Source organism: Stomoxys calcitrans, chromosome 4 (genome assembly GCF_963082655.1).
Source record: "Stomoxys calcitrans chromosome 4, idStoCalc2.1, whole genome shotgun sequence".
Classification (NCBI taxonomy): Eukaryota; Metazoa; Arthropoda; class Insecta; order Diptera; family Muscidae; genus Stomoxys; species Stomoxys calcitrans.
This window is the reverse complement of record NC_081555.1, coordinates 15796404-15810215: the sequence shown is the minus strand read 5'-3', so window position 1 is coordinate 15810215 and position 13812 is coordinate 15796404. Positions and strand designations below refer to the sequence as shown.

Sequence of the window (13812 nt, the reverse complement as noted above, 5' to 3'; positions counted from 1 at the left end):
TTTTAACATGACAGGATACCTCACAAATGTAGCTATGTGTGTAGTTAGTAAGAGGATAACCACCGCTGAAAATTTTCCTGATGTTCATGCCGGGATTTGAACTCAAGCGATCGGCGTCATAGGCGGACATGGTAACCTCTGCACCACGGTGACCTCTACCGATAGTATCAGTAGGAAAAATACCAATCGATATTCAGCCAAAAACTAAAATATCAATATTTTGCCGGCTATAATGGCCAAAACAGCTCATTCTGTTGAACTTTGTTTTTTAACGTTGCATTGGAAAATGCAACTCTGCAAACAAATCCCACAAAAGCAATGCTCAAAAGTTATTTTTTTATTCAATTGTTTTAATTTCTTTTAAAATTTTTTTGAAACCTATTTAAAGCGTTGGTAACTCTGTTATGTATATTTTAAGTAACGTATACAACTTCGTGCATACATTTAGGAGCGAAATGATAAAATTGCTCAAGCTAAGGAGATAATTAAATTCTGCTAAGAGCACGTTACTACCGACGTAACCTAAATGGTCGGTAATATTCAAACCTTGTATAACGGTATAAATGAACACAGGCTTGATAACTGTACATCTTCAGGAAATTATCGACAATTATTTAAAAATTAATCATATATCAAATAATTTACTGCAAATTGGGCACAAAAATTTGCATAAAAAAAGGAAAAATTAAATTTTGACAAAAACTTTCCATAGAAATACATTTTTGACAAAATTTTCTATAGAAACAAAATTTTGAAAATAATATCTATGGAAATAAAATTTTGACAATAAAATTTTTACAAAAGTTTTGTTACATTATTTGAACACATTTTTTATAGTTTTTACCTGCTATTTTTAACCTTTCTCCCTTTAAACCTTAAAAAATTTAACTTTTTTTATTAATTTTGGTGTTATTTTTCTAATGTTTTATTGAATTTGTTTCTTGATCATTGGTTTTTTTAGTTGTTAATAAAATGAAGTTTTATTTATTTATTTTTTTTGTTTTGGTTTTTCGTTTTCTTAATAATAATAATTTATAATAATTATTTCTTAAAGTTTTGTTAGTTCGTTAAATTAATTATTTTCATTTTGTCAATATAATTAATTATTTTTATTTACTAAAATATTTCTCATAGAGATAATAATTGCAAAATATGATTTTTTTCATGACTAAACTCCCTTTTTGGGGGGTTTACTTCTTCTTGTTGGGTTGAAAGCTAAGAGATGAATTGTCTTTATATATATTTATAATTGAAATGAAGTTTTTATAAGTTTTTTTTCGAAATTTATATAGAAGTGTTTTAATGTTTAGAGACTTTTAAATAGAAAAAAAATTTAAATAAAAAAATAATAAATTTTTTTAGTCAATTTAATTTATGAAGTGTAGACTTTAATCAAGGGGATACTTATGAAAGCTAAGAAAACAGATTTTTTAATATTACAAATAGTCAAAGTTTTTTTTTTTTTTAATTCTTAGAGTTTTTTCATTATCTCTATGCCTTTATGTAAAGGCTAAGGATTTTATTTGATATTTTTCCTTCTCAATATCTGGCACCCTTGATTTTTCTGAATTATCTTGGCGGGTTTTTTGGAAATTTTTAGTTTCGTTTTTTTAAGAGTTGAGTGTAAAACTTATTTATTTTTCTTCTTTAAATATGAAAAAACAAAATAGTCTTTACGTTTTTCTGGTTTTTTATAATTTTTTTTTTTTATTTCTATTGACTGACTAAACAAACAGTCGTACTGTTTGTTTCCTAATTTTTTTAATTTTTTATATAAAGATTTTAACATTTTTTTTTTTTCAATTTAAAAGTTACAATAATGGTGCTGTGGTTTTTTTCAGTGTCTTTTGCTTTAATTGATTCAATTTCAAGAAAAAAAATGTTTATATTATTATTTAATTACAATTTCTTTTAAAATTTCTAAGGCATATTTAAAATTTTGTTTTTTTATCAGATTCTAATAATAGTCGTGTTTTATTTTTGTTGTCTTAATTTTGGTTTTTTTTTGGAAAATAATTTTCTTAAATCGCATTTTCTGGACAATTCCCATTTTAGATTTTTGGTTGTGTTAAAAGTATTGCGGTTTTATAAACAAAGTATGGCAGGAGATTTCTCAAGTCTATTTACTGTGTGCAATTGAGATTTGTATGGATTTTCTAGCTTTTTGTTTCTTTTGAGTTTTATTTTTTACAATTTTTTTATGGACAAGCTTTGTTGTGGGTTTTGTTTGTTACTAAAAACTTTAACATTAAAGTAATAAAAGGAATTTTTTCGGTTTTTTTAAAGCTAATATAATAAGCCTTGTAAAAAACTTAAAATGGAGAGATATTTGGTTCTTTTTTTAGCAAAATATTGCTTTTTAGAAAAATTGTTGACATTTTAGAATCTTTAGTATGAGCTGTTTCAAATTTAGTTTTTAAAAAATTAAAATCTTTATTTTATTTGTCAACCAGCAGGAGCCGACGGAATGCCGCTCAAAAGCATACCCCACCACTGCGTTAGTCACTGTTAATGGTTGAGTGGAGTATGTTGTGCCATTTGGCAAAGTGAGAGCTAACCAACTCAATAGACAACAGAATATCTTCTCGGCCGACCCCATTCGATATTTAAAATTTATATAGCCTATATTTCCTTCCAGATAAACCTACACAACCTGTGAAATTTTAAATGGTTCAGCCGTTTTTAATTCTACGGAACATACAAGCAAACCGAGTCTCATATAGTCATGATGGGGCATATGCCCATTTGGGGCGTTTTTGGGAGGCGGGGTTACCCCTATACTTTGACCTGATTTTGTATGCCAGATTCGTAATCTACTCCCGCATACCTTTCATTTGAGCCCCATATTGACATGAACGTCCAATATGTCAATATGTCTGTTTGGTGGATTATTGTGGTTGGGCGGTACGATGGATTTTAAAACTCAAATTTCAATACCATATTCGAATTCTACTCTTCAATACCTTTCATTTGAGTCCCATATTGTCCCAATCGGTCTACTTTTGATTTTGTGTGGTGTTTTTGGCATAAGGGGGAGGGTTCGCTCCCCCTTCCGATATTAACAAATTATCAAGCCTATTCCTCCTTCCTGAACATATTCGTAGAGTACTCCCAAATGCTTTTTATTAGAATCCCATATTGTCATGATCTTCCAATAAATCTATTTAAGAGGGTTTTGGGGTTGGAGCGGCCCTCCAGTCACTTGGACCCACTTTTTACTATCAAATTCGCACTTTACTCCTGCATACCTTTCATTTGAGTCCCATATTGTCCCGTTCGATCGACTTCTATTTTTGGGTAGTACTTTTGGGATAAAGGGGAGGGTCCGCTCCCCCTTCCGATATTAACAAATTATAAAGCCTATTCCCCCTTCCTGAACATATTCGTAGTCTACGTTCTGAATGCTTTCCATTAGAGTCCCATATTGTCATGATCTTCCAATAAATCTATTTAAGAGGGTTTTGGGGTTGGGGCGGCCCTCCAGTTGCTTGAACCCAATTTTTACTATGAAATTCGCACTTTACTCCTGAATACCTTTTATTTGAGTCCCACATTGTCCCGTTCGAACCACTTCTATTTTTGGGTAGTACTTTTGGGGTAAGGGGAGGGTCCGCTCCCCCTTCCGATATTAACAAATTATCAAGCCTATTCCTCCTTCCTGAATATATTCGTAGAGTACTCCTAAATACTTTTCATCAGAGCCCCATATTGCCATGATCGTCCAATAAATCTATTTTAGGAAGATTTGGGGTTGGGGCGGCCCTCCATTCACTTGGACCCAGTTTTTACTATCAAATTCGCACTTTACTCCTGAATACCTTTCATTTGAGTCCCATATTGTCCCGTTCGATCGACTTCTATTTTTGGGGTAAGGGGGAGTGTCTTTGGAGAAAATTTTAGAAATATTTTGTCAAAAAAAGATTTATAAATTATTTGTTTGTTGGGAATATTCCATAAATTTTTTGTCTGCAAAGAGATTTTAAGTGAAATTTTATTTTTTGAAAAAATTTGATTAAATATTTATTTTTGGACAAAATTCCAAAAAAAAAATTTTGTAAAATTTTAAAAAAATTTTATACATAGAGCATATTTCATAAAATTTTTGTCTATAAGATCTGTTGAGTGTATATCAGACCCATTTTTATACCCTTCACCATAGGGTGGGGGTGTACTAATCTAGCCATGTCCGTCCGTCTGCGTTGGAGTAAACCTAGGCGGTTGAAATTTTTCACATATACTTCTTATCAGTGTAGGTCGGTTGGGATTGTAAATGGGCCAAAAAAGTCCATGTTTTTTTATATATAGCTGCCATATAAACCGATCTTGGGTCTTGACTTCTTGAGCCTCTAAAGGCCGCAATTCTTATTCGATTTGGCTGAAATGTTGCACGTGGTGCTTTGGTATCATTTGCAACAACTGTGCTAATTATGCGTTAAATCAGTCCATAACCTGATATAGCTGCCATATAAACCGATCTCCCGATTAGACTTCTTGAGCTTCTAGAGGGCGCAATTTTTAAACGATTTGGCTTAAATTTTGCATATATCGTTGAAAAATGACTTCCAACAACTGTGCAGTATGGTCTAAATCAGTCCATAACCTCATATAGCCTTTTGTCCATAGGTAGGTAAAGTTTAAAGATGGGCTATATCGGACTATATCTTGATATAGCCTCCATATAGACCGATCTGCCGATTTAAGGTTTTAAACCCATAAAAGCCACATTTGTCGCCCGATTTTGCAGAAATTTGGGACAGTGAGTTGTGTTAGGCCACTCGATGTCCTTCTTCAGTTTGGCGCAGATCGGTCCAAATTTGGATATAGCTGCCATATTGACCGATCTCTTGATTTAAGGCCTTATGCCGATAAAAGACGCACTTATTGTCCGATTTTGCTGAAATTTGGAACAGTGAGTTGTGTTAGGTTCTTTGACATCCTTCTTCAATTTGGCCCAGATCGGTCCGGATTTGGATATAGCTGCCATATAGACCAAACTGTCGATTTAAAGTCTTGGGCCCATAAAAGGCGCATTTGCTGTCCAATTTCGCCGAAATGTGGGACAGTGAGTTGTGTTAGGCTCTTCAACATCCTTCTTCAATTTGGACCAGATCGGTCGGGATTTGGATATAGCTGCCATATAGACCGATCTATCGATTTAAAGTCTTGGGCCCATAAAAGCCACATTTATTATTCGATTTTGCTGAAATTTGGTACAGTGATGTTTGTTAGGCCCATCGACATTCTTCTTTAATTTGGCCCAAATCGGTCCAGATTTGGATATAGCTGCCATATAGGCCGATCTCTCGATTTAAAGTCTTGGGCCCATAAAAGGGGCATTTATTGTCCGATTTCGCTGAAATTTAGGACAGTGAGATGTGTTAGACCCCTTGACACCCATTTTAAATTTGGGTTAGATTGGTCGAAATTTGGATATAGCTCCCATATATACCGATCTGCTGATTTAAGGTATTGGGCCCATACATGGCGCACTTATTGACCGATTTCGCTGAAATTTGGGACAGTGAGTTGTGCTAAGCCCTTCGACATCCTTTTCTATTTTGGCCCAGATCTGTCCAGATTTGGATATAGCTGCCATATAGACCGATCTCTCGATTTAAAGTCTTGGGCCCATAAAAGGGGCATTTATTGTCTGATTTCCCCGAAATTTTGATTTCCCCGAAATTTTGGTTTCCCCGAAATTTTGCACGGTGACTTATTTTAGGCTCTTCGACATGCGAGTCTTATATGGTCCAGAACGGTCTATATTTGGATATAACTGCCAAAAAACACCAATAGTTGGTTCTACAGAATTGAACAGTGACTAATATTTATTAGACCGCTCAATGTCCGTGCCGAATTTGGTCCAAATCGGATCATATTTCGATACATATAAATTTGCCCATGAACATTCCATTAAGGAACTGGGGCAAACTTCTCACAAATCCATGACTGCTGTCCGTTTCAACTTTAAGCTCAATGATAAGGGACCTCCTTTTTATAGCCGAGTCTGAAAGGCGTGCCGCACTGCGACTCCTATTTGGGGAGAAGTTTTAACATGGCAAAGTACCTCACAAATGGCGCCAGCATTAGGAGGAGATAACCACCGTCCTGCAGTAAACAAAGACCAGCGGAGTCTAGGATATCCGATCCACCAATACCTTTGTCAAATCTTGAAAAAAATCTTGAAAAATCTGTGAAAAAATTTGTCAACGCCGTCTATATGAAAAATCCGCAATTACTTTTTGGGCAACCCAATAGTAAAGGATCCACATTCCCAATTAAAGAGCCTTGTCCGAAATTCTCTTACAATGGAGCCCCTGAGACCTGACCACGGTTCCCTGCTCTTCATTTGTCTTTGTTTTCACATTCATGGTGAATATAATTCCCGTTACTGTGACTAGCATCTGTACAAATATAACGGCCATGATTTCCTTAGCATCTCTTAGACACAAGAGACAACTCATCGTTGCTCGATTTATACCACTTTTCGTCATTTGAACTGCCAGTGTTCAGCCACGTTTTGGTATTCAGTGAAGTACCGTCGTATTCGCCCGATTTCATAGGCCCCATGCCTCTGTAAGCTGGCTGCCTAGGCCTAGGAATAGCCCCACTTACTCACTCAATATCTTAAGATATCCTGTTTCGCTTCGACGTTCGATTTCACACCTCTTCATTAGTCATTGTATCAAAGTTGAAAAGTTGATGCTTTACGTTACAGTGCCTCGTAACTTCGCAAATAAAATAGCCAACATAGGCTCTTCAATCTTTAGATGCAGGATCCAGTATGGGTAGGTTTTGCTTTTCTCGGGACGTATATCCTTAATTGGATTGCTTATGCTTTGCCATGGTTCAAAACTAAGTGATGTGATGGCGTCGCAGAGTCCGCCTTCTGTCAAAGGCTTTAAGCTGCAGTAAGCCAGGCCCAGTATGGAAGATCAACTAAGCATACAATAACCAATCCCATGGCAGCCGGTTGTATGTACCGGATTGACCCGATGAATTCCTTCATCGCCAAAGGGCTGCTGCCTCAGTGTACCACACACTGCTACTACAACTACAACAACATCAACTAAGGATATGATATTCAATCAACCAATTCCCTAATCAACTCGCATTATAAGGTACACTCAAAATTTAGATGCCTTTTCCAGTTTTATCTGGCGCTGGAATTATTGAGCCAAAGCCAGCTCAATGATTCTTCTGTACACCATTATACCAAACTTCAGGAACACCTGATTCAAAGGATTCAGAGAATAGAACTTAGCATACATCCACATGTTTAAATCGTCTGTAGTGTTTTTAGACAACTGTGAAAATATCTGGGAAATGAGGAAAACATGTAAGGCTTTGTCATCTTTGTCCTAGATCCAAGATTTAAAAATAATTTCTGTTACAGCAGACCTGCTGATTAAGACAGCAAATTATAAGTCTATGCTTCTTTTTAATACTATGGAAGTCTGTTAATAGTCTAGTCATTCTGAGACAGCTATTTAAAGGAAAATAGAAGTCAAAAAGGTTAAGTCATCTGATCTTCCTGGTCCATAAAGGAATCACAAAAGTTCCTTTAAGACCATTTTTAAGTACAACATTGCCCTTTAAAGTGTGCCTTCAAACACTCTGTGAAAAATTGGATATTTTTATACAAAAATTTGCTAATTTCTCTAATATGTCTTTTATTTTTATGCAATTCTTGAATTTGTTTCTACCTCTCTCCGCTTTCTTTCCTTTTTCTAAAGCAAATTAATTGACCTTTCGTTTGAATTAATACCAAAATTAACTTAAAATTCAAAACTTTCTAGTATTAGTTTCTTAACACTCAAAGCCTTAGGTCTAATAGTAAATCAGTTCATTTTACAAAATTGTTTTTCGTTTTTCTTCTCCATTCTCATCGTGTGAAAACCCATTCAAAAATTAGTGTTAATTGTTTCTTAACATTCTCTACACATGGGAGCTCTAGCAAAATATTGCGCATTCTACTTAGTTGGTTGAACTATGCTGTACATGCAATCAGAGATTGAACAAAACTTGATTGAATGTGGACTGGTTTCTGATTTTGTTTTGGTTTTCTTGGGATTTCATCACAAGGTTCGTGTTCTGCTTTTAGGGTGTGTCTGTGTACTGTCTAAGTAGTACAACAAGAAAAGCTCTGTGCTGGATGGAGAGATCCTTTAAGAGGCCACCAGCTCGGAAACGGAATTGGAACGTCGACGTTTTGTTATTTGTTTCCATAGGCGGCGGTTCAAAGACGGTTTGTCCTGGAAAAAGGAAAAGTGAAAATATAGTAAATAAAAAAACGAATTTTTTTTAAATTATTTTATTTTGTTCTATTTTTTTTATTTTATTTCATTTCATTTTTTTATTTTATTTTATTTTATTTTATTTTATTTTATTTTATTTTATTTTATTTTATTTTATTTTATTTTATTTTATTTTATTTTATTTTATTTTATTTTATTTTATTTTATTTTATTTTATTTTATTTTATTTTATTTTATTTTATTTTATTTTATTTTAGTTTATTTTATTTTGTTTTATTTTATTCTTTTTTATTTTTTTATTTGTTTTATTTTATTGTTTTTATTTTATTTTATTTTTTTATTGTTTTTTTTTTTTATTTCTTTTAGTTTATTTTTCATTTTATTTTATTTTATTTTATTTTATTTTATTTTATTTTATTTTATTTTTCATTTTATTTTATTTTATTTTTCATTTTATTTTATTTTATTTTTTTTTTATTTTGTTTTATTTTATTTTATATTATTTTACTTAATTTTAGTTTATTTTATTTTATTTTATTTTATTTTATTTTATTTTATTTTATTTTATTTTATTTTATTTTATTTTATTTTATTTTATTTCATTTCATTTCATTTCATTTCATTTTATTTTATTTTATTTTATTTTATTTTATTTTATTTTATTTTATTTTATTTTATTTTATTTTATTTTATTTTATTTTATTTTATTTTATTTTATTTTATTTTATTTTATTTTATTTTATTTTATTTTATTTTATTTTATTTTATTTTATTTTATTTTATTTTATTTTATTTTATTTTATTTTATTTTATTTTATTTTATTTTATTTTATTTTATTTTATTTTATTTTATTTTATTTTATTTTATTTTATTTTATTTTATTTTATTTTATTTTATTTTATTTTATTTTATTTTATTTTATTTTATTTTATTTTATTTTATTTTATTTTATTTTATTTTATTTTATTTTATTTTATTTTATTTTGTTTTATTTTATTTTATTTTATTTTATTTTATTTTATTTTATTTTATTTTATTTTATTTTATTTTATTTTATTTTATTTTATTGCATTTTATTTTATTTTATTTTGTTTTATTTTATATTATTTTTTTTTATTTTTTTTATTTTATATTTTTTTTATTTTATTATATTTAATTTTTTTATATTTTATTTTTTTATTTTATTTTTTTTTTATTTTATTTTTGTTATTTTATTTTATATCATTTTATTTTACTAAATTTTATTTTATTTAATTTTTTACATTTTTTTTTTGTTTTTACTCCTTGACAAAATCGACTTACATTATCCTTGCGTGGCGAACTTGGTGGCTGCTTAGTGTGCTGAGGCGTGCTACTGGAATTCGAGTCATTAAGCGAGGTTTGTGAGTTATTGGCGCTTGAGGGTACTTCGGAATTGCGACGTTTAATAAAATTAATTCTAAATCACAAAAAAATAAAATTTTCTTACAAATGCCCTTCATTGGAATTGTGTTTTGTACTTACAATTTATTAGCCTTGCCAGTTTCCATTAGAGCAGACTCATCACGACCGATTTTACGTTGTCTATGGCCAGATTTTGACCCACTACCTAGTTCTTCACTCGCAGCGGCCATCGAAGTAGAACTCGTCGTCCTCATCAGAGGACTGTTCGATAAATTGCTGTCGGTCATCATGGTTGTCGTTGCGTGGCCCGTTGCGGTTACTTTCGATGTTGCCGTTGTTGTCGTCATCGTCTTCGCCATCTTGGCTCGTGAGCCACTCCTCAATTGAGACATGCAGTATATCTTCTCGCGTCTCGCTAAGATTTCCAGATCGCTTAATTTGCTGTCGTCGCTGTTGTTTGCGTCGCTTACGTTCCCGTCTCTGCTTGGATCCGCATATGCAGAACTGCTCCATGTATTTCGATTTGGCTGCAGGTGTTGTGGAACGCCGGCGACACGTGCCGAGCCAGCGAAAGGCATTGACGAAGCCGGAACGGCTGCTGGCATCGTCATTGAGGCCGCGTTGGTGCCGTTGGTGCTGGTGGTGGCGCTGCTGCTGTTGAGTTGTTGAGGACGTGGCCTGCGATTCACTGTGGGCGTATCCATCTTCGAGTTTCGCTGTTGTGAGTACGATATGACAGCCTCTTTTGGTTGCACCCGGTTCATGGCTGAGCGATTCAATAAATCGCGACCCGTCAGACGATGAAACGTGGAGAGGTCTTGCCTAAAAAAAAAAAGAAAAAACAAATGTAGGATTTTTTTTTAAGTTTTCCACAAGTTTTTGTTGGCCTACACCAGAATAGTTGTTAGCTCGGGTCCAGGATCGTAGCTTATCAAGTCTTCGTCTCCCATTATATCCTGATTGAGTGCCAAACGCATCTCTAGGCGAGGACTTAAGGCCGAGCCAACTGCTTCGCGCTGTGCATAAATCAATGTGGAATCTCTTCCTTGTTCTCGTTCCATCCACTCCATCTCCACCAGCATCTGTTCCTCCAATTCCTCCCTCGTGGCCGAGGCCATTCGTGTTTTGCTCTTGATTTCTTGTTTCGCCGGCCCCCTCGCCTTCAGCATCGAAACTGTTGTTGATGATGTGCAGCGTGGTCTGTTGCTGCAACTGCTGCTGGCGTTGATGTTGTCCACCATGCTCAGCAGCGAGGTCTCGATTATTGTTGACGATAGTCGTTGCTGCTCCTGCTGCACTTTCGCTGAGTCGTACACTGTCGTGGCCTTCACGTTGCTTGCGGAATAACCTTTGGTATCGCAAACATCCGCCACGGTTATTGTTTTCGGTGTCGCTATCGTTGTCGTCGTCTTCGTCATCATCGTCGTCGTCGTCGTTGCTGTGCGTTGAGGCGCGGGTGTATTTGCTGCCGTGGGTATAACATTGCTGGCGGCGAACGCGTCGTCGACGATGGCACCCACGGAAGAGCCACTGTCAGCAGAAACGCCAGACTTTCGTTGAGGTTGGGGCTAGAAGGGAGACGGAACAAATATTTAACAATGGCAAAAAAATTTTGAAAAACTAAAATCTAACAAAATTTATTGAAAATAAATTTTTGTTGTAATAATTTTTTCAAAAATTTAAATAAAATTTTTCTCACAACATTTTTTCAGTTTGTAAAAATTATAAACATATTATTTTATTTTTTTATCTTCTCTATTTTATTTTATTTTATTTTATTTTATTTTATTTTATTTTATTTTATTTTATTTTATTTTATTTTATTTTATTTTATTTTATTTTATTTTATTTTATTTTATTTTTTTTTTATTTTATTTTATTTTATTTTATTTTATTTTATTTTATTTTATTTTATTTTATTTTATTTTATTTTATTTTATTTTATTTTATTTTATTTTATTTTATTTTATTTTATTTTATTTTATTTTATTTTATTTTATTTAATTTTATTTTATTTTATTTTATTTTATTTTATTTTATTTTATTTTATTTTATTTTATTTTATTTCATTTCATTCATTGTATTCATTTCATTCATTTCGTTCCATTTCATTCATTTCATCCATTTCATTCATTTCATTCCATTTCACTCCATTTCATTCCATTTCATTCCATTTCATTCCATTTCATTCCATTTCATTCCATTTCATTCCATTTCATTCCATTTCATTCCATTTCATTCCATTTCATTCCATTTCATTCCATTTCATTCCATTTCATTCCATTTCATTCCATTTCATTCCATTTCATTCCAATTCATTCCAATTCATTCCAATTCATTCCAATTCATTCCATTTCATTCATTTCATTCATTTCATTCATTTCATTCATTTCATTCATTTCATTCATTTCATTCATTTCATTCATTTCATTCATTTCATTCATTTCATTCATTTCATTCATTTCATTTCATTTCATTTCATTTCATTTCATTTCATTCATTTCATTCATTTCATTCATTTCATTCATTTCATTCATTTCATTCATTTCATTCATTTCATTCATTTCATTCATTTCATTCATTTCATTCATTTCATTCATTTCATTCATTTCATTCATTTCATTCATTTCATTCATTTCATTCATTTCATTCATTTCATTCATTTCATTCATTTCATTCATTTCATTCATTTCATTCATTTCATTCATTTCATTCATTTCATTCATTTCATTCATTTCATTCATTTCATTCATTTCATTCATTTCATTCATTTCATTCATTTCATTCATTTCATTCATTTCATTCATTTCATTCATTTCATTCATTTCATTCATTTCATTCATTTCATTCATTTCATTCATTTCATTCATTTTATTCATTTCATTCATTTCATTCATTTCATTCATTTCATTCATTTCATTCATTTCATTCATTTCATTTCATTCATTTCATTCATTTCATTCATTTCATTCCATTTTATTTCATGTCATTCCATTTCATTCATATCATTCATTTCATTCCATTTCACTCCATTTCATTCCATTTCATTCCAATTCATTCCGATTCATTCCATTTCATTTCATTTCAATTCATTTCAATTCATTTCATTTCATTTCATTCCATTTCATTTCATTTCATTTCATTTCATTTCATTTCATTTCATTTCATTTCATTTCATTTCATTTCATTTCATTTCATTTCATTCCATTTCATTTCACTTCATTTCATTTATTTTATTTAAATTTTTTAGTTTATATTATTCTTTCTTGCAACTTACCGCTTTTGGTGGTGATTTTGTAACCGTTCCACTTGTCTTGAGATTTGTTTGAGTCAATAAGAGACGACGTGGCGGCGGTGGAGGTGGTATAAATTTCGCTGGTCGTGGCAAGGTTTTCACTTCTTTCCTCTCCATTGGCCCTACAGCCGGCGCCACTGGCCCGGCCGCCGCCAGCAATTTGCCGCTGCTGGCGTCTTTCTCGTTCTTGATAGTGGCGCTCACGTTGCTGATTGTTGTAGATGCCAACGAGACTGCCGGATTCGGTGTTGTCTGTATTGTTGAGGCCATCGAAGAATAAGTCATCGTCGTTGTCGTCGAGGATGTTGGGGTCATCGTTGGCATAGCTTTCGTCATCATCGTCGTCGTCGTCATCGTCGTTGTCGAGCATATTGCTGCTGTGCCGGTAGTGATGGTGTTTGGAGTAGGATTGGCGATTGTTGTGGCTATTTTCGGTGAGGTGATAACCGCCATTGGTGTATGATCGATTACGGTTGTAGTTGTAGTTAGTGTGGTGTTGTGTGTTGTCGTACGCTGATCCAAGAGGTACTCGCAGGATGAGGCCTTCAGCACCGCTGGAGGCAGTACGTGTGCACCAACCACTGGTTTGGTCAAAGGCCGTGGACCCGCTGTAGTGGTTTGCAACTGAGGATGTAGACGTTCCTCCATTGAGGTCAGATCCTCCTCCTCGTCGTAATCCGCTGTATTCACTTGGTCCTCCTCCTCCCCCATCTCCTCCTCGTCCTCCTCCTCCTCCTCGCTGGAACTTCCAGCTTCCGAATCCTCTAAATAGTGGCCATTTGTCGTTGTTTCCCCCTACCAATTTTTTGAAATAGAATTCAACTAATCAATTCTGGTTTAAGGCAAGCGATATCTTGTGTTTGATTTTCGAAATG

General features: G+C 32.9%; 1 protein-coding gene across 1 annotated transcript in view; it reads right to left on the bottom strand.

Moving 5' to 3' along the window:
• Positions 1-957: 957 nt before the first annotated feature.
• LOC106088311 (uncharacterized) overlaps positions 958-13812 on the bottom strand; it is a 227333-nt gene continuing 214478 nt past the window's right edge. Inside the window, exons 13-17 of the mRNA XM_059368310.1 lie at positions 12920-13732; positions 10534-11210; positions 9763-10464; positions 9562-9697; positions 958-8255 (exon numbers count right to left, since the gene is read on the bottom strand). Coding sequence (XP_059224293.1) covers positions 8169-8255; positions 9562-9697; positions 9763-10464; positions 10534-11210; positions 12920-13732 — 2415 coding nt within the window. The 3' untranslated portion in view covers positions 958-8168. The remainder of the gene's footprint in view (positions 8256-9561; positions 9698-9762; positions 10465-10533; positions 11211-12919; positions 13733-13812) is intronic.